Source organism: Protopterus annectens, chromosome 13.part0 (assembly GCF_019279795.1).
Source record: "Protopterus annectens isolate FY-2018-M chromosome 13.part0, PAN1.0, whole genome shotgun sequence".
NCBI classification, from domain to species: domain Eukaryota; kingdom Metazoa; phylum Chordata; order Ceratodontiformes; family Protopteridae; genus Protopterus; species Protopterus annectens.
The window spans coordinates 55,075,972-55,098,072 of NC_056747.1; the positions used below are offsets into that span (position 1 = coordinate 55,075,972).

Sequence of the window (22,101 nt, forward strand, 5' to 3'; positions counted from 1 at the left end):
TGCTTTGATCTTCCTTATGATATCTTTAATCTTTTTGATAAAGTCATTTTATGTTGGTAGACATTGGTTTAGTATACTCCTTAATTAATTTGTCCCTTTTATTTTAGAGCTTATCGATGCTGGCATTCCATAGACCTAGCTAGTCATAATACAGAAACTGCTGCCAACAATATGTATTTATTGTAAAAAATCATAGCATACTTGAGCTGTATTAACCCTGAATTAGATATGTTGTCACTAACCGAATGAATATAAATTAATCACATACATTTGAATAAGTATATGGCATGCAAATCAGTTACAGAGAGGATGAAGCAATATGAAATTAAATTCAGCTGTAGTCTGAACAGGATATCTTCTCATTGACCAAACCTGTCTTGTATGAATGGCAGTTCTGTGTTGCTTTATGTCATCTGAAATGCATTTGCATTGTTAACACGATGAAGTGCTAAATAGTTGCTATTAAAATGTTTGCATCAGATGTAAGTGCTGTATCTGACCTTTTATGATATATTTCCCTTAAGTTCTGACAAGGTTTTATTATCCATAGTTATGGACTTCTTGATCTGTTTATAACTTTTAAACTTCTTCATCAGTATGAATCGGAGTTAATGTATAATTTATCCTGGAACATACTGAATGAAATATAACTGAAACTTGCTTGAGGTTTTGCTGAAGTATTTTTTTTTTGGAAACATTGTTTCCTACTGACTGACTATAAAAAGAATAAAGAATAATTTAAATTTTGCTCTAAAAGAATTTTGGCCAGAATTAAAAAAATGTTTTCCCTCTAATGCTGAATATCCAAGACTAAACAATGCTTTGACATTTTGTTTAGTTCCTTTATGTTTGGAATAAAATACTTTAATACTTGAAAAGAAATCACTGGACAAATATTTATTCTTGTATAAGTTACTGTTGTATTTTCCAATTTTTTTTATTGAAAGATGTTTATAATGTGCATAGTTTTGATGACTTGTTGTATACAATTTAAAACTGTAGAAAATACAATGTCAAAAATGCTTAGCCAAATATAGAAAATGATGTGCTAACAAAATCCGATAGAATAAAAGGAGAAAAATGTAGCAATTGCAACTAAGAGCTCACACCAACCACAAAGACAAATAAAAATGCAAATAACCACCAGTGCAGCTACCATGGCTAAAAACATAATCTTTAATAAAACAAAATGAAATATAAGGATAAGTGCTTTTGCATTACTAAGAATACTTCTTCAGATCAACTTCAAAGCACAGAACAAAAGTATTGAAAGAAAAAAAAATGAAAAAATCAGCTAGAAATCCATATAAGTTCAGTTCATTAAAAACTAAAAAACATGTCCAGTCAAAAAATTTTAAATGGCTAATATAGATAAAAGTAGAAGTCAAATGCAGGAAATTAGTAAACACCATCAATGAATGGAATCTAGCCAATACAACTCACCATGAGAAACATAACTTCCAGTACTGTATAACAAACAATAAAAGCTAGCTATCGGACAAAGGAAAAGAAAACTAACCAATAAAACAAACTATAGGGACACTAACATACTTTAGCATATGTAATCCAGCAGTAGTTATCAACTGGACAACAGAAAAGTAACTAACCAATCGACACGACATCCAAAGGTAAAATACTCAAAGCATCTATTCAAGCTAAACAACGGATATAAATAAATAAAAAGATGATCTTCCTTATAAGCCAAAAAGCATGCATAAAAGATATGTTTTAAATACCAAAAATCATATCAGTAGAAACATTTTAAAACAATTATAAAAAGCACTTACAAAGACAAGTAAGCAAATTCAATAAAGCAAAGTAATGCACTAAAACACTAGAAAAAAAAAACAATCTATTTCGCTGAAGTAAAATCTTTACAAGAAAGTATTAAGATTTAACTAATAAAAAATTCAAAACCATAAAAACAAAACTATGTAATAACTAGCAATTGGACAATAAAAAGAGTGTAACCAACAAAGTTCACTGTAAACATCACAACTTCAAATAGTGAACAATATCCAATATTAACTTGCAATTGGACAAAGAAAAGAGGGGGAAACAATCGAAACACACTAAATGGGTCCTAACCTCCAATAGTATAAGAAACAACAGTCACTAGCAATTGGTCAACAAATAAAAACTGGCCAATAAAAACTGAATATAAATGCATCCTTCTTCAATAGTAAAATAATGCAATCAAAAACTAAATAGAAATAATAATAAAAACATGATCTTCCTTTTATATACCAGAAGGTGTATAAAAATATGCTTTAAACTACTAGAAATCATGTCATAAAGACATTTAAAACAAAATAAAGTGCATATATAAATAAAACACACAAAAAGTAACATTTAAATCAGTACAATAAATGAAACTAGTAAACAAATATCAGAACATATAAACAAAAAAAAAATCAAAGGAATATCAACCAAGGTGACTAGAAATACAGCATAAAAACATTGCAGTTATTCCATCTTCATTAAGAAAGGCTATAAGCACTTATAAAAATGTCACTTGCTGGCAGAAATCATTTTGGGAGTTTATAGGTTCATAGGTTCATACTAGGCTATCTGCCCTAGGGCATTTATAAGCCTAGCCAGAGTGTGTATGGCTTTCGCCACCCATTTTAAATTAATTTTGCTATGCCCTTTTTCAAGGTTAGTATACTGTGCCTCTGTCTAACAGTGACACAGAAGTGATACCCAGGGTAAACCTATGATCTCCCATCCACTCATCAAGATTCCTCTTGAAGAGAGTCAATGAGGGACTCTGCCTAACCTGGACTGGGATTTTATTCCAGAGTGAAGGGAGTCTCTGGGTTATGAATCTGTCCCTCCAGCATGTCCTATTTATTTCAGTGCTGAGGTTCAAGTCCCTCTAGCGCGTAGCTCGATGGGATTTGGATTTTCTGAGGTGCAGCATGTCCATTAATTCCGGGTTGGACATGGCTTTATACGTCAGGCACAGATTGCCGCTGAGCAGGCGGTATGCCACTGAGTAGAGCTGGAGTTTCTTTAACCGGGCAGCATACGGCATCTGTTTGAGCCCCTTGATCCTCTTGGTGAGGTACTTTTGGGGTCTTTCCAGTTGCTGCAGGTGTCTGGTAAGGTACATCCCAAAGGGGCATTGTACTCAATTATGGGCCTGATGAGGGATGAGTAAAGAGGCACGATGACTTCCCCTGATCTAGATGTGAATCCCTTCATGATTAGGTGGGCTATATAAAATGTTTTTCTAACCACTTTGGCCACATGGTTGTCAAATGAGAGATTGCTGTCAACTTGGGTCCCCAGGTCCTTAATTACTTCTTCTGTACTTAATGGATTACCACCTATGTGGTAATTTGTGGGCACTTTGTTTTTGCCAAAGGGGATGACTATACACTTTTTGGCGTTTAGCTTGAGGCCATGGCTCTGGCACCAGGTGTCCGTTTCTATGAGGCCCTTTTGGAGGACGCTTGTGTCAGCTGGAGAGTTTATTATGGCACCCAGTTTGCAGTCATCTGCGAACTTGGTCAGCCACAGTCCTTCCATGTTGGCCTATGCCTCCGAGAAATATATACCGAACAAGAGAGGTCCCAGGACTGAGCCTTGTGGGATGCCACTTGTAACTGGTTTGGAGTCTGACATGGCTCCAACTATTTTAACCATGTGGGTTCTGTCCTTGAGCCAGTTTGCAGCCCATCTAGTGACATAGGGGTTTATATTTAAGCTGGTGAGCTTATCTATAATGCCCGAGTGGGGTATTGTATCGAAGGCTTTTGCGAGATCCAGGTAGGCTGTGTGGACCACCTTCCCCTTGTCAATGGCCTTGGTGACTGTTTCAAAGAAATCGACCAGGTTTAAGAGGCAGGATCTGCCCTTAACAAAGCCGAACTGGGTAGGATCCAGTGTCTGTAGGTCCCCAATATCTTTATTTATAAGGTCCGTGATGATCCTTTCCATAGCTTTGCAGACCAAGCTAGTGAGACTTATGGGGCGATAGTTTCCAGGATCCGTTGAGGCACCACCCTTTGTGGAGAGGGACCACTGTTGCTGTACGCCACTCTTTGGGTACATATCCTGTAGTAAGGCTGAGATTGAACAGTAGTTTTAGGTTTGGGTTTAGCTCTTCTTGGAGTTCATGTAGGACGCAGCCCGGGACACCGTCTGGTCCCATTGATGCTGTGTTTCTTGCTTTGGAGAGGGCAGCTCTTACCTGAGCATCTGAGATGTCAGGGGGGCAGCACTCTGCTGGGATAGATATTAGCCCTTTTGGTGGGGAGGGGGGGAGAAGTTTGCACTGAACCTGTCAGCTATAATGTTGGCAATGTCTGTGGGTTCGGTGTATTTTTTGTCATTTTGGACTAATTCTGAGCATATCTGAGAATTCCCACCCAGGTTCCTAACATAACTAAAGAAAGCCTTGTGATTATCCTTAGTGTCCTGTGCAATTTTTCTCTCGAAGCTGGCCTTAGACGATTTTATGAGTGCCCGTAGTTTTTTGCTAATACTGATCAGAGATGCCTTCCCTTTTTGGGATTTTGCTCTATCATGTAGTAGCTTCCTCCTTCTATTGTATAGTTTGTTTATGGCTGGGGTCCACCAGACAGGACGTCTGCCTTTGGAGGATTGGGTCTTGGTTTTATTTGGGATTGCATGATCCATGCATTCCTGAAGGTGTTCATAGAATACGTTTATAAAGGATTTTGTGGTCTAGGCCATATTATCCACAGGCCCGGGAGCTTTGAAGGATTCCACCTCAGTTTTGAGGAGTGTGAAATTTGCTTTAGAGAAGTTTTCCACTGTGGTTTTCTGGGCATGGGGTGGGGTCGGGATGTGAATATCCAGTGAGATTAGTTTATGGTCTGATCTTACCAGTGAGGGATACACTTCTGGTCTGGAGCATAGAGTCCCCATGTTGGTGATGATCAGGTCCAGTATGTTTTCCCCTCTTGTGGGAGTGGTAACAAGTTGTTCCATAGCATTTGAGTTTATAAATTCTAGGAACCTTTGTGCTAGGGTGTTGGAGCTAGAGTAATGCTCCCAGTCTATGGTTGGGTAGTTGAGGTCACCCAATATAATGTTGTTTGGAGAGACCTTCATATTTTCCAGCGTTCTCAGGAAGGCCGAGTGGGGTTCCTGGGTTTGGGAGGGTGGTCTGTAGCAGGCTATAAACTGGAAGGCAGTTTTACCCACTGTTAGTTGCACATGGATAGTCTCTGATGCTTCATGCTGTGCCACCAACCTGGAGGTGTGGGTATCTTTGACGAATATTGATACTCCCCCTCCTTTTGTGGTTCGGTCCAAGTTTTGAGGCCGAAAAGCATGGTATGAGGTATAACCTGGTAGTGCTGGGGTGCTCTCGGGAGCCTTGAACCAGGTTTCTGTTACTGCACAGATATCAATGTTCTCCATGCTAAGGAGAGTTTCGAGTGCATGCATCTTGAGGTTTAGACTTCTGGTGTTGAGTAGCATTACTCTTAGTTTCTTATCCCTTGTGATACCTATGGAGGTGGGTTTGTCTTTTGAGCCTTGCCTAAAAAAGGCACTATGTGGGTAGCAAGAGCCTTTGCCAATATCCAAAAGCCCAGGGGTGACAGGTGCAAGCCGTCCCTAGCGAAGCATCGTGGCTTGTCGAGCATGTCATCCCAGGCTGACAGACATTGGATCCCCTTTGAATGACACCAATACTTAAGCCAATTGTTGAAATTGATAATCTTGTCTACATACTGTGGCATCATTCTTGGTGAGGGTAAGATGCTACTCAAGGTCAGGGTCATACCGGCCTGGGCTACATGCTCAGAGAGCTCCTCTATGTCTCTTTTCATGTAGTCCAGGGAGGTACATCTCAGGTCATTCACACCAGCATGGACAATGACTGAGTCATATTTGTACTTGCCTTGGAGTGACCTGAGTGCTTGTGTTATGTCCTGTAAGGACAGGATGAAGACGTACATAGCCATTCAGGGGTCTATATTATAAACACGAAAGCTGAAAACAGCGAATACATTTACATCGATACATAAAGCTCGATGTACAAAAAGAGCAAAATACATAATCGGCGAAAATGAAAATGCTGAATGTATTTTCTTGGCCAGCAGGGCGATCATGGGGATGAGGAAATATATCCTTTTCCCCACTGTAGTGTGGTCTAGGAGTTGGTATATTTAAGTAGGGGGGTGCGTGGGTGCAGCCCCCCACATGGGGGCTGCAGGGGGGTTAATTTAATTTAATTTAGTTAGTTTGAGCTGACCTGCATGGCGCTGTTGGTTGCCAAAATACGTTCGGCATTTTCATTTTCGCCAATTAAGTATTTTGTTCTTTTTGTACATCAACCTTTATGTGTTGCTGTAGATGCATTCACCATTTAGAGCTTTTGTGTTTATAATATAGACCCCCATTCAGGCCTGGAAACTTGTCTGACTGAACAGTGGCTATCCCATTCATTTCTGCTATTTTAGTCTTATTGATGATGTCACCGCCTCTTAAAGTCACATTTATTACCTGAAGAACCAAGAAATGAAAGGAATGAGTACAATAAAGGGATACATGTCTAGCAAATGCATTGGTTGTGTCACAGTGACGAATGTCCCAAAATGTTGGAATATACGTCCCTTAAGAGATCTAGCTGTCCTTCCAACATAAAATAAAAGTCACATATTCCAAAATAAACAAAATTCTTGCCTTCCTTCGTTGAAGGTTGTGCGTTAGGCCCGGCAAGCCAGCACGTAAAACTCTACTGCCAATCATTAGCGGACCGGAGTTCCGCTGTGGCGACCCCTAACCAGGAAAAGCTGAAAGACACAAACAAACTTGGTATTACAATCTGCATATAAATGTGCTTTATAAGACTGATGTGATAGAGGATGCACAAACAAATTAGTGGTAGATAAATATTTACATGATGTACATGATTTACATGGAAAAGTATGAATTCTAACTAAATGCCAATAAATTCATAATAGTATCATTTGGGAAATCATCCATCCTTGGTAACTATCATATTGATACACACCCTTTAGAGCTGACCCAGTAGTCAGGGACTTAGGGACACACACAGATCACCCACTATCTTCCTAATCCCATCATCGATGTAAGAATCATTCAGTTCTTCCTCACAATGTCACATATTAAACTAACATCACTGGGTGCTTTACTTATTTGAGGTCTTGAAGACAAGTCATGATGAATATTAGAAGCACTCCTAGAAAAATAAGGTCTCACCTTTGTATGTTGTAGATCTCTGGTAGACTACTTGGGATTCTCATTGATATGGCAGACTGAACCTCTTGTGTACACCCTTATCAAGAAACCTTCACTTAGTGTCACCAGAGCTTCCTCATACTCATCATCATTTGCCGTATAAGTGTGAGGCTGTTAGAAACTGTCCTTTGAGTGCATTTTTATATGTGTGTTTTAGATACATGCTAGTGTGTTCCAACAATGTATTCTTCCTGCACATTTTACAGCACAATTTCATATTCAATTTATCTTGGAATAAATAAACACATGTATCAAGGAAATCAGTAGATGAAATTGATTCTTCACACTAAATTTCAAGCAGGAGGTAGTTGTTTCCAAGTAAGTTATAATGTCTCTAATCTGTTCTGAAGTACCATGCCAAAGAAGAAACACGTCATCCACAAAGCGCTTATAGTTGAGAGCACAATTGGAAAACCTATTGTTGTTAAGAACACAAGAATCCTCCCATTTTACTTAAACAAGGTTAGCAGCTGGTGGCATATGATGTGTCCATAGCCACCCCCAGTTTATATCAATTTTTTTTTTCTTGAAAAACCATAATGTTATTCTCCAAAATTAGTTCATGCAGCATCCACATCCTAGTGATGTCATTGGTTCCATATCCACTCTTCTCATGTAACAGCATCCCCACTGCATCAATGCCATATAATTAGGGATCACTGTAAATAAACTTTGTATGTCTAGAGTGACCAAATGGTGCATAGGTGTAACTTCCAAGCCATTAGTGCATTGATATAAGGTTTCTAAAAAATGATGAGTATCTCTCAACACAGTAGGCATAAGTTTGACAATGGTTTTCAGTTTATGCTCCAGAAATATCGAAAGAGGTTCAGTTATCCAACCATTACCTGCTACAATTGGGAGCAAAGGTGGATTCAAGGCATTCTTATGCATCTTAGGTAGTCCTTAAAAATAGGTAGCAGAGGTTCAGAAACTGTCCAATATTCATAAAGTTCATTATTGATAAGTGTAGTCATAAGCATATCATAGAGGGTATCTTGCACATTCTTTTCAACCCTCCTTACTTGCAGTCTAGAAATAAGAAAATAAGTTTCAGAATCAGCTAGTAATTGATCCATTTTATTAACATAGTATAATTCATAACCACTACAACACCTCTTTTTTCAGCTTGGCAGATCTTGATATCAGAATTCTCATGTAGATCATTAAGTGCCCATCTTTCCTCACGTGTTAGACTATAAAAGTTTTTTGTATGTTTTTCATTCAGTCTGAGGAACAGTTCTTTCTCACAGACTCTCAGAAATGTATCAATGGTAGAACTAAACTGGGGCACAAAAGTTCTAGGTCTCCTAAAAACATTGGTGTTGCAGGGCAAATCATTCCCAAAGATAGTTCTCAGAATAATGTTCCTAGCAAACAACTTAAAACTGAGAATAACATCACTAAAGTTTGATAAAGAAGAGGCAATAAAAGAAAGCCCTTTATTCAATAAACTGATGTGTTCAGTTTTAAAGGAATAGTCAGAGACGTTAACAACTAGAGAGGAGGTATTAGCTATATCATAAACTATGGATTTTGATCGGCAGAAAGTTTCCTCCTTTTGTGTCCCCTACTGAGGGAATGCCCCTTCTGAAATTCCTCATTTGTCTTATTCTTGCAGGTAACTCCAGAAAAACCGAAGGAGTCTCAGTGTTTTCTTTATGTCTCACACTCAAATTAGTAGTAACAAGCAATTGAGACTTAGCACTAAGATCTATTGTTCACAAACCTGCATTACACAAGCTTGTTTATTGGTTAGTTTTCTTTTCCTTTGTCCAATTGCTAGCTTTTATTGTTTGTTGTACACCATTGGAAGTTGTGTTTCTCACGATTAATTTTATTGTGTAGATTCTGTTTCATCGGCCAATGACTAGTGTTTACTAATTTCCTGTATGTGACTTCTACTTTTAAATATATTAAGCATATAACATTTTTTGATTGGAAATTTTTTAGTTTTTGATGAATTGAACTTCTGTGGATTTCTAGCTGCTTTTTTCATTGGTTATTTTTTCTTTAAATACTTTTGTTCTGTGCTTTGAAGTTGATCTGAAGAAGCGTTCTTAGTAACGCAAAAGCAATTATCCTTATATTTTATTTTGTGTTATTAAAGTTTATGTTTCTAGCTATAGGTTCATAGGTTCATAGGTTAGTACTAAGCTAACTGCCCTTGCGAGCCATTTTAAGTAGTAGCCACACTGGTGGTTATTTACATTTTTAAAATCAGATAGGAGGACTTATACTTTAGAACATCAGAGTTTTAAAAAAGAAGAGTTTAGCAACAGCTGAATTTTAAATTTAGTTCTTCCACCCAAATACTGAAATTGCCATTTGGGTTATTATCTAAGGCACCTGGATGAAGAGGATACTATCCAACTACAAATCACATGATTCTGATACTTAATGAATTGAGCATTCATACTACATTTGCATGCTTCTGGGTTCTAACTGCAATGAAAGGTAGAATTATAGTTGCATAATATACCATGATTAAAAATGCCTGCTTTGTACTTTAGCTACACTGGAGAGTGACATCTACAGGTCTATATCTTCAACATGGTTCTAACAGCAGGGATGCTTTAGTGATGATGAAGTCCTGTTCTTTGTTTAGGATGAAAGCGAAGTAATTAATTTTAAATTGTGCTCAACTGAATCGTGCATGTCGTGGTGTGGAAAATAAACTTCATGGTTGCAGTGGACATTTGTCATGACGTCTTTGCTTCTGTGGGCTGTAGACTACTTGGGATTCTCATTAGTTGGTTACAGGACTTATACTTGAATATTTCCTGCTTATAAGCATCACTGTTAAATTTTTGATGCCACTTCCAAACATCGGAATGAATAAGCAATTACGCTTCGTTTATTCCCACTTTCAGTGTTTTTTTAGTTAAGGCTATAATGCATTTCTCTAATATCTCATGACACCCCAGGCATCTGAATATTGCATACCCAGTGTTTATTTTTTATTGGACACTCTACAGAGACTTTGTGCAACTGTACTGGAGATTTTACATTGGAAAATTAAATTAAATAAAAGGCACTCACAGAACAGGTAGATTGCTGTATATACAGTATTGTTTGAGCTTTCCTGGGTCCATTTTGAGGGCTTACTGTTATGCTACATGAGGGAGGAGATGCTATAAAGCTAAAGGTTTAAGGAACCATGGCATTACTCCCAGAGTATATTTTCCTTCTTGTGTGTGCCACACATGGTTTGGAGGAAGTAAAGTCCTGCAGAGTGTAGGGTATACCTTTTCTGACTTTTTTTGTTTAACTAATATTATGGATGGAGCACTCATTATACAGGTCCCTGTTCTCTCAGTCTCAGTTTTGTGGAGTTAAGGGGATGTATTTAAAGACAATTACCATTTTTTAAATGAAATGCACATGTAGGCTTGCCACTGATGCCTGGGAAGTCCTGCTGTTTAGGTTGAAGTAGTTATGGAGTGGTTCTAAGAACATCCAGTCCTGATTTGCTGACCCATAGGTAAATCATGCGAGGTTTAGTCATACTGAACGTAGCAATATAACCCAGTGATGTATGTTTCCCCAGGCCGATTAATGCACAGGATGTGGAATGAAAGCTGAATAAATAGTAGCATTATATTTTTAGACTGAGATGTGTTTCTGACACGTCATACAAAAGGTCAATTTCAGGAATATGCTTTTCAAAACTGTAAACTCTGTACATTTAAAGCACACCAAAATGTGATCAAGGGATTAGAGCTATTATGCAACCAGACATATGCTTGCATATATTTCCAAAAGCTTTTAGCAGCTTTGTGGTTCTGGAAGGATCTAGACCTTGATTTAGGGAGACTAAGACTCATGCTTGCCCCCCCCCCCCAATGTTTGAAGTCAGTGCTTCTGGAAATCATGTCTTAGACAATGGAATGCTACAAATAAGCTTACAGTATATGTTGGGCAAAGGGCAGATTGTAAATATCTGTATTTGTGTTTTGCCAGCTATTTGTCGAAACTCCTGTGGAGATGGCTTCTGCTCACGTCCCAATATGTGTACGTGTTCTAATGGACAGCTGTCACCTACCTGTGGTTCTGGTATAGGTAAGGGCCTGCATTTTTTTTCTTTTTTCTATATTGTTGTGGATTAGTGAAATGTATACAGTTGTCTGACATGCACAGCTGCACTTATCACAAATTATCAACTCAATTTGCTAAAAATGTCTGAATTTGTCTAACAAATTATGAGCCATGAATGAAATCCAGATACCTTACATCTCTCTCTGAATTCCTCTCTAACATCAAGTGTCCCTTTTGTAACTCAGTAAATCTAGGTCTATTATACCATCCCCATACTTGAGGTTTATGGCGTCAGGTATATGTCAGTAATTAGCCATGCATCCAAGTGTAGATCGAGTTTCTGGGCGACTCAATGCCACATAACTTGTGCATGAGTTAGGACACCACTCTAGTTGTTCAAATGTTTTTTGCTGGAATAAAAATGGAATGAAATTTTTTGCTGAAATAAAAATGAAATAAAATGGAATCATTTTTATTTAAAGGCATCCCCCAAGCATGGTTTCACTAAAGCATATGCAAGTGTGAGCTGTATAAAATGGACTTGCATAAAACATTTAATTTAAACCAGCAGGATTCTTGTATTTAAAGTTTAAATTCCAGACTGTTTTAGTTTATTCCAGCAGATTCCATCTGTTAACCTTTTCTTTCTTTGGCTTCACATGTTCTAAAACCACAATTATATGACAACTTGGAAATGTATTGTGAAGATATAAAAATTATAGCTCATACAGGTTCATTTGAATGCATGGTGACAGTGCTGGTCAGATGGTTCAGTGCTTCCATTTTCAGCATTCTTATAATGAGTTCTACTTTAAGGTGGAACAGTTGAGGACATAAACAGCAAAGACAGGACTCTGCCCTTGTGAGCTGGGAATTTCTGGTTAAAGGTTTATAGTGCCTGAATATTTGAACTGTATCTTACTGAAATTGGTTCACCTTGTTTGCTCTAGCATAGACTAGATCCAGGCCTGCTGAATCTAGCTTTGTTTATATGCTTGTTGTTTGTTTGCTTGTTATTTCCCTGGAAGCTAATTCCACCTAATACGCAACTTCTCAGCGCTTCTGTGGATCACTAGTGATATCTGCATTGCTTACTGTACTTATTTCCTTGTTTCACTTGAAAGAAAGTTACTGTTTGTCGTTTTTGCATTTAGTTACTTGTAACACATTGCACTCAAGTTACCTGGCACTTGCTCACTAAAGCAATTATATAAGTCAGCACTAAAAATTAAAAGCACTACACCCTCACTCCCCACTGGCCCTTGTTTTCAATTAAGGATTTCCCAATATTATTCTAGCATGTCCAAAGGTCAGTTGTCAATCTCCTCTCCGGTCCAGCTGGTGAATCTGGGAATCTTGAGGCAATGTTATAATTGCCTCATGTACACAGACAACCCTCTCCTCCTCCCACATAACACAAATACTTGCGAGATGCAGCTATTTAGCCAAACTGGAGGCTGAGCTCTCTCAACTCAGGACTGGCAAGACCAGACAGGAGGAGAAGGCAACTACACACACCACAAAACCAGCCTCACATAATGCTACCACTCCACTGAATCAAACACATAAACACACAAAGACATACTCGAGGCTCTGAGTAAAATTTACCTAAACAGCAGAGGCCTCCAAAGCAGACACCCAAACAACTGCTACCTCAAGACACCCCACAAGCAACACATAAACCACAAAAGCAGTGTGCAAAGCAGTCACAGCCCTTAAGGCCAAATACAACACCAAACATACTTGTCATAGGTGACTCCATAGTCAGACACACTGGCGTCCCACTCACCAGGCTGAACAAGGAGAGGGTCACAGTAAGCTGCCTATCGGGCTAGAATCCGCCACATAACACAAGCACTCGGGTCACTCCACGGCAAGTACAAATATGACACAGTCATTGTCCATGCTGGTGTGAGCGACCTGAGGCGTACCTCTCTGGACTACATGAAAAGAGACATAGAGGAGCTCTCTGATTATGTAGCCCAGGCAGGTATGACCCTAACCCTGAGCAGTATCCTTCCTTCACCAAGAATGATGCCACAATATAGAGACAAGATGATCAGCTTTAACAATTGGCTTAATGTCTGTTGTCATTCAAAGGGGATCCAGTGTCTGTCTGCCTGGGATGACATGCTTGACAAGCCACGCTGCTTCGAGGGCGGCTTGCACCTGTCACCCTGGGATTCCGGATATTGGCTAAGGCTCTTGCCACCCCATAGTGCCTTTTTTAGGCAAGGCTCAAATTCTAAACCTACCACCCTAGAAAACAAAAATGGGAAGAAATTGAGGGTAATGCTGCTCAATGCCAGAAGTCTAAATCTCAAAATGCATGCACTCGAGGCCCTTCTCAGTATGGAGAACATCGATGTCTGTGCTGTAACTGAAACCTGGTTCAAGGCTCCTGAGAGCACCCGGCACTATTAGGTTTTACCTCATATCATGTGTTCCGGCCCCAAAACCCGGACCACACCACAAAAGGAGGGGGTGTATCCATATTCATAAAGGATACCCACACCTCCAGGTTGGTGGCAACGCACAAAGCTTCAGAAACCATCCAGGTGCAACTAACCATAGGCAAAACTGCTCTACAAATTGTAGCATGCTACAGGCCACCCTCTCAAACTCAGGAACCCCACACAGCCTTCCTGAAGACACTGGAGGGTATAAATGTATCTCAAACACCATCATATTGGGTGACTTCAACTACCGAATATAGACTGGGAACATTACTCAAGCCCTAACTTTCTAGCCCAACGGTTCCTGGAGTTCATAAATTCAAATGCCATGGAACAGCTAGTCACTGTTCCCATGAGAGGAGAAAATAAACTAGATCTCATTGTCACAAACATGGGGACAAAATGCTCCACACGGAAGTATATCCCTCATTGGTGAGATCTGATCATAAACTAATCTCACTGGAAATCCACATCCGCCCCCACCCCAAACAAAAAGACCACAGTGAAGAACTTCTCTAAAGCAAACTTCACACTACTCAAGACTGGTGTGGTATCCTTCAAGGCCCCTGAGCCAGAGGAAACCACAACCCAAGCTGCGGAAGCCCTTACAAATGCCTTCTATGAACACCTCCAGGACTGCATGGATCAGGCAATCCCAAATAAAACCAAGACTCTTTCCACAAAGGGCAAGCGTCCAGTCTGGTGGACCCCAGCCATTAACAAACTTTACAATAAGAGGAGAAAGCTATTACATGATAGAACAAAATCCATAAAAGGGAAGTCACCCTGATCATTATTAGTAAAAAATCTGAGCACTCATAAAATCAACTAAGGCCAATTTTGAGAGAAAAATTGCCATGGATTCAAGGACAATCATAAGGCCTTTTTCAGCTATGTTAGGAACCTGGGTGGAAACTCCCAGATATGCTCAGAATTAGTCCAAAATGATACAAAAATCACTGAACCCACAGACATTGCCAACATACTGGCAGACAGGTTCAGTGCAAACTTCACCCCTCTCCCCTAAAGGAGAGATAACTATCCCAGCCGAGTGTAGCCTCCCGGACATCTCAAATGCGCAGGTGAAAGCTGCTCTCTCTAAAGCTAAAAACACAGTATCAATGGGACGGATGGTGTCCCCGGCTGTGTGCTACACGAGCTAAATGAGGAATTAAACCCGCACATAAGGCAGCTGTTTAATCTCAGCCTTACCACAGGATACATGCCCAAGGAGTGGCGTGCGGCAACTGTGGTCCCACTCCACAAAGGCGCCTCTGGACCCTGGTAATTACGCCCCATAAGCTTAACAAGTCTAGTCTGCAAAGCTATGGAGAGGATCATAATGGAGCTCATAAACAAAGATATAGGGGACTTGCAGACATTGGACCCGACCCAGTTTGGCTTTGTCAAGGGAAGATCATGCCTTTTGAACTTGGTTGACTTCTTGAAACAGTCACCAAGGCCATTGATGAGGAAAGGCAGTCCATACAGCCTACCTTGACCTTGCAAAGGCTTTCGATACAATACCCCACTCGGGTATTGTAGAAAAACTTACCAGCTTAAATGTAAACCCATATGTCACAAGATGGGTTGCAAACTGGCTTAAGGACAGAACCCACAGGGTTAGAGTTGCTGGCGCTGTGTCAGACTCCAAGCTGGTCACAAGTGGTGTCCCACAGGGCTCGGTCCTTGGCCGCCTATTGTTTGGCATCTACTTCTCAGAAGTACATGCCAACATGGGAGGACTTTGGTTGACAAAGTTTGCAGACGACTGCAAACTGGGTGCCATAGTGGAAAGTGCATCGGACACGGATATCCTTCAGAAGGGACTCACGGAAACAGATAGCTGGTGCCAGAGCCATGGCCTGAAGTTAAACGCCAAAAATGTATAGTCATACCCTTCGGGAAAAACAAGGTAACCCCAAGCTACCATATAGGTGGCACTCCACTAAGCACAGAAGAGGTTATCAGGGACCTGGGGACCCAGGTTGACAGTGGCCTTTCTTTTGACACTCACATTGCTAAAGTGGTTAGAAAGACCTTCTACATTGCCCACCTGATCATGAAGGGATTCACATCCAGATCTAGTGAGGTCATTGTTCCCCTGTACTCTTCACTTATCAGACCAGTGATCGAGTACAATGCCCCATTCGGGATGTATCTCACCCGACATCTGCAGCAATTGGAGAGACCCCAAAAGTTCCTCACCAAAAGGATAAAGGGACTCCAAAATCTGTCATATGCTGCCAGATTGAAGAAACTCCAGCTCTATTCAGTCGCATACCATCTGCTCAGAGGTGACATGTGCCTGACATACAAGGCCATGTCCAACCCGGAATTAATGGACATGCTCCACCTCAAAAATCCAAATCTACCAAAACCACTAGAGCAAGCGACTTAAACCTTAGCACGGATATAAATAGGACGTGCTGGAGGGATAGATTTATCACTCAGAGACTCCCTATGCTGTGGAATAAAATCCCGGTCCATGTGAGGCAGAGCACCTCGCTGACTCTGTTCAAGAGAAATCTAGACCTGTGGATGGGAGATCGTAGGTTTACCCCGGGAATCATATCTGTGTCACTGCTGGACAGAGGCACAACAAACTAATGGGCACAGTATTTTTTCATATAAGGGGTGGCGTAAGCCACAAAAATTTGGGCTAGGCTTATAAATGCCTTAGGGCAGATAGCCTAGTATAAACCTATGAACCTATGAACCTAAGATACTATAGCATGTAAGTGATTCCTGTATCCCCATTGATCTTAAACTGAGGGCTAAAAAAAGACACTTCACCGTTTCACACATTGCAGTAACAACTTATATCAGAAAAAGGTATTTTATTAGTTATCTATAACATATGATATAATTTCCTTACTTGGTCTATTCATCAGTACAATTTTCCCAGATGAGTCTGTGGTATGTTGATGCCTGTATCATTCCAATTGCCACATATGTCTGCCTTCTTCCAAGGTATTCAAAGCTGATATTGACATGATGTTATTCAGATATTTGTACTGTTCATAAAGGTTGGTTGGATAACCTGATACTGCTAGTGGATCCCAAGAAATAGAGTAAAAAAAAAAAGGAAAGGACCTCTGCTCTGATGGTGGTGAATCTCTTTGAGGATAGAGCAAAAAGACTGCTTAGAAAGCTTGAGAGATCAAAGTCTTCTAAAAAGCAAAAATATGTTTTTCAGAAATGTCAGCTAAATCATATGAGGTTATCAACTTCAGTGTAACTTTCCAGCACATCAATGATTACTGAACTTCTCTGATTTGTTTTACCAGAAAATAATCATTTTCAGAATATAATCCACCAGTAAAGCTCAAAACATCAGTGGCCTCACAAATGAAGATATTCTATCCAGTACTAGCTATGCGTTAGCTAGATTACCAAAGTCTAGTTTAATGTGTTCACTAGATAACATCTTACAACACTCATGGACCTGCGCTACTTCCATTTGCTGTGTCATCATCATGGGCTACAGCATCATGACTTGCTAAAACATCTTATGCCTTGTCCTGTCCTCTGAAAATAAAACAAATTATGAAAGTGACATTTGAGAAGGAAGAAGAAGGATTGCATTTTTCCACATTTTTATTGCACACAAGATGAATAAGCTTCTTTTATTTCATTTGTTTCTCTAGTTGAGGGTGTCACATTGGACAATATTTTAAACAGAAAAATACTAATCATTGCAGTCTTGGCTAACCTGTCCTACTCATCTTCCTGGAGTTAAGGGTATTATGGAAGCCAGAAAGGCTTCTTCTTCTTCTAGATAACAATATACATTCTATACGGTTCTAGAACACCATGCTAGGCTTTTCAAAATACTTAAAGTTGATCTAGATATGTTAGATTTATTGGCAGGTGATATAGTCTGACCTCTTCCAGTAAGGCAAAGGCTTTAGAAAAATATGAATGGAAGGTTTGTAACTCTTCCTTCATGATAGTAAGAACTGGGAAGTGACATTCCTACCAGGATGCAGTTTTTAAGAGAAACGACTGAACAATGACAAGATAACATCAGCAGGACATGAAAGAGACATTGGCTAAGGTTAAGACAATATGAGCAGTGGCCATTTGTCCCAATTTAAGTCTGCAACCAGTTATGTGGCATTGTGTGTGGCTGAAGCTCCTGCTTTGAAGGCATTAAGACAACCCTGACAGATATCCCTTTGAAACCTAAGAACATGTTTAGAGACAGTGGTCAGCAAATTTTGCCTGATCCAGGGAAAGGGAAAAGAAAGACTAGTTTAATAAAAAATTTAAACCACCATCTAGCGCCTTCTCTAGGACTTACCCAAATATCATCAAACGTGTCTTTAGGATATAGTAGTGAAAGAGTAAGGAGAAGCCACTGTAGGTTTTATCTTCATCCAGTTAGAAGAAGCCATTTGTCTCACGATGGAATGAAGCCTATAAATTATCTTCTGTCTCTGTCCCTGTCCATTCCGTCTCCCTATTCCTCTGGCATTGACCCTCCAGAATAAAAATTCTGTTCTTTGAAGCCATTGGCTGACTGTGTTAACAGACACATGAGTTTTTGAAATAATTTTCACAGGGTGTGCTGTAGATTTTATAACTATTGCTCCATTGTAAAGCATAGACGTGACTACCTCAAGTTGTCTTTATCTGGCAGCACATTCAAAAAATTATTGCAAACAAGAAAATAGAGCTAGGCTACTTGTCTCAATAAGTGACCGATTTGTATTCAATGTTTTATGTCAGGACAAAAATAGTAGTTACTCAACACAGTTCTATATTTTAAAATTGTGATCAAGTTTGGAAAGGCTCCCAGATTGAAAATAATTTCTATTTTTTCCTGTTTACCCCAAATTCCATTGGAGGGAATGGATAATTAGAGTTTACATGGAAGATGTCAATCTTCCAATTCCAGTTCCCCATCAAAGAGGAAATTGGAGTCAATATTTTCTCTTTACACCTCTTACCCTTGGGCATTTGGGATAGCTTTAGTGCTGGACCCATCTCAGACCAAACAATTCACATTTGTCTGTACCTGAATGATTACCCATTGATCTCTGTCCCCATTTAAAAACATTTGTGCAATTGTGACTTGGCTCTCCACAAGTGTTTCAATAGTTATGAGTAGCAACAAATTAAGAGAAGTCTCAAATGAAATTTAGTCATCTAGGAAGGAAGGAATATGTTGGCAATATGGGATGTATATATTTTGTTACAGAATTTAAGACTGCAATTCTTTGAACTTACACATTGGCTGTTTGTCAATGAAAGACTTTTTTTTATTAACTATAACATCTGTAACATCTGCCAGGAGATTCTCAGAATTACAGCCCTACAATGGTAAGTTTCATTGAAGACAGTCTTCCTTTTTTCATGTCTAAAGTGGTATCCAATGGAAACTGGAATCAGTCCGTTTAGCTTGTCAAGTCTGTTTTCCAAGGAACAGAACAAGGCACAATACACTTTTGCATACTTTATATTTGCACAGGCAATTCATGTAATATCACATAATATTTATTTTGGAAAAGAGTAAGCTGGTATGCCAGCTGGAAAACAAACACTACCAATATGGTTAGGTAATTGCATTTCTTTTTGTTACAATAACTGTAATAAATCTTTACAGGGTGTGGTAAGGGTTGACTACCCTGAACAAATGCAAGTTCTTTTGTCATTTTTAAGGATATAGCTGTGCAAGATGTGTGAGGCTATCATTCGGCAGGAATTTTCCATATTTATCAAGCAATACAATTTTGTAGCCAGTAGGATCAGAAGTTATTTCTGTTCAGCCATCCTAAATGGTATGCCGTGAAATCATACCATTTGATTGTGGAGGGTGCTGCTTGAGAATTTGCACAGATGCTATGCATAACTGATGAATTATTTTTTCATAAAGCTGAATAAGACCCTCTTTAAAAGAAGACCTTAGACTGGGCAGTGAAACTTTGTATAAGATATGCTACAATCTGAATGCATTGTTGTGAGGTCAGTGTAGTTGCATCATGCATGAGAGCAATGTCACATATCCTAGGCTACGTCTTGAGTCATCTAACTTTCCCATAGTTTCTAGCAAATTCAACAACAGTTTTTAAAATACCATAAAAATGAGAAATGGAGTGACAGTCCATAAAAATGAAAAGAAAAAATAATTTGAAGTGTCAATGATGTAATGAAAATCTTTATCTTCATGTGAAACAGACATAAGCTCAAATCTAAATATTCAAGTAAATGTAATAGCTGGTTGTGTATAAGCATTACTTTGTACAATAATGTTGTTGCCATGCCCTCATATTACAGCATTGATATCTGAGTTTGATTTTTTAAAAAGTTATATTATATTATTATATTATATTATATTATATTATATTATATTATATTATATTATATTATATTATATTATTATAAGTTATGTTATTCCTACTCTTGATCATTAGTGTACGAGGTTATGACAAGATTTTAACCTTCGTCAGGATCACTGCTTCCTGAGATCTCTCTCACTGCTATGACCTGAGAGTGATAACCATTCTTAGGGGCTTATCTTTTTAATTGTGAGACTCGTTGGTAACTCAAGTTTGTTTCCTGACTCTATCATTTGTGTTCTACAATGCCTAACAAGTCCTTTCTGGGATCTACTAAACATCAATGTTTGCCTTGTAAGAAAATAAAAAGTAATTGCTTCTGACAAAAAATGAATACATTTTCATCTAGTAATACTTTGCAGGCATATTCAACAGTAAAAAAATATATTTATATATATATATATATATATATATATATATATATAGATAGATATATAGATAGATATATGTATATATATATATATATATATATATATATATATAAATATATATATTTATATATATATATTTATATATACATATGTTTGTGTGTGTGTGTGTGTGTGTATGGAGGGCAGGTTTGCAGTTACCCTTTTTAACCTCGCAGGATATATCCATGTGACATCCTCTACAGGTATGGCAGGATAAGAAAGTGAACTCTAATGCAGCGACTCATTTCTTAAGCGGTGCATCTGACAGTACAAAGAAACTGTACTTTGTTCGGATGCTTCTTCCAACATTCTGTAAAAAAATGATTTGAGTAGTTATTTTGAATTTTTTGAATTCACACCTGATACGTTATTCAAGAACAAAATAGATTATAATCAATCCCCTTTAGTTTATACATGGGCAAACCAGAAGTGGTGGAGGTGAACTAACTTAAAATATGTGTCAGAAATTCTTTCTTCAGGAGAGACTCTGTTAAAGTCTTTCTTTGGGAAGAACTCTTGCAGCAGTATTAAAACAACTGTATTTCTGTTTAACATAGTCAGTCATCATTTATCTTATTTTGTGAAGGGGTTGAATGGTCGGTCCCTTGTGAAGCAGTAATGATTGCCTGAGACTGCTACCCATCTTTTGTGTGCCCTGTATTAAATCAGTATTATCCTGTGTCATCTTCTAGCATCAGTTGCTGTGTGCCCCATGTAAAAGAAACATTATCCTGAGCCATTTTCTGGCATCAGATCATGTGTGCTTGTGCCCCACATAAAAGTAACATTTTCTGGCATCGGATCATGTGTGCCCCATATAAAAGTAACATCATCCCATGCCATTTTCTGGTATCAGATCGTGGGTGAGATAGGGTACCATTTACATACGTTAATTTAGTATGGTGAGGGATCAGATGAGATTATGTTAATATGTGAATGAGAGGGTATAAAGTAATAAGCAGAGATAAAGTGTATAATAGATTAGGAAGTTGGGCAGAATGGTCATCCTTTTGGGAATGAACAGTGACAGACACAGCTGCTGAGAAGGTGAAATGTTAGTATAAATTTGAATTGACAGGAATATATTTGTCAAAAAACTGATCATAACTTCATTTGGGCCTCAAAGCTCTTGGTCTATACAACTAGAGGATTTGTACTTAAATTCAAACAGTTAAACATATTCAATAGATGTAATCCATATCTAAGTAAGGAGGCATTCAGCTATAAAGTCATATTTAGTTCTTTGGAAGAAAATTCTCTCACTGGTTTAGTTATTCTTTTGAGCCAAAGTCCTACCCTGTTTTAGTATAACAGTATTACATGAAATATATTCATTCATAAAGTAAGCTGGTCAAAGAGCAAGCTTAGATACCTCACTGCAAAACGGGAAAGCAATATATAAGCTTAATAGCTCTCCTTGTGAAAAATGCTTTGATGCCATAATTTCATTATAGAAATGGTAGTTTTTTTTTTATATGAGTGGGCCTTTTTAGTGTGTAAGTTAATTCACTTTTCATTGTTAGGTAGTTAGTACCTTTCCTTGAGTATATAATATACTAGGTCTACTTTGTTTCATTGAATCTCATTTCACTGAATTTCATTTCACCT

At 38.6% G+C, this 22,101-nt stretch overlaps 1 protein-coding gene across 1 annotated transcript in view; it reads left to right on the plus strand.

The window, feature by feature from the left end:
• LOC122817578 (fibrillin-2-like) overlaps nucleotides 1-22,101 on the plus strand; it is an 824,173-nt gene that overhangs the window by 94,750 nt on the left and 707,322 nt on the right. Inside the window, exon 4 of the mRNA XM_044090614.1 lies at nucleotides 11,209-11,307. Coding sequence (XP_043946549.1) covers nucleotides 11,209-11,307 — 99 coding nt within the window. The remainder of the gene's footprint in view (nucleotides 1-11,208; nucleotides 11,308-22,101) is intronic.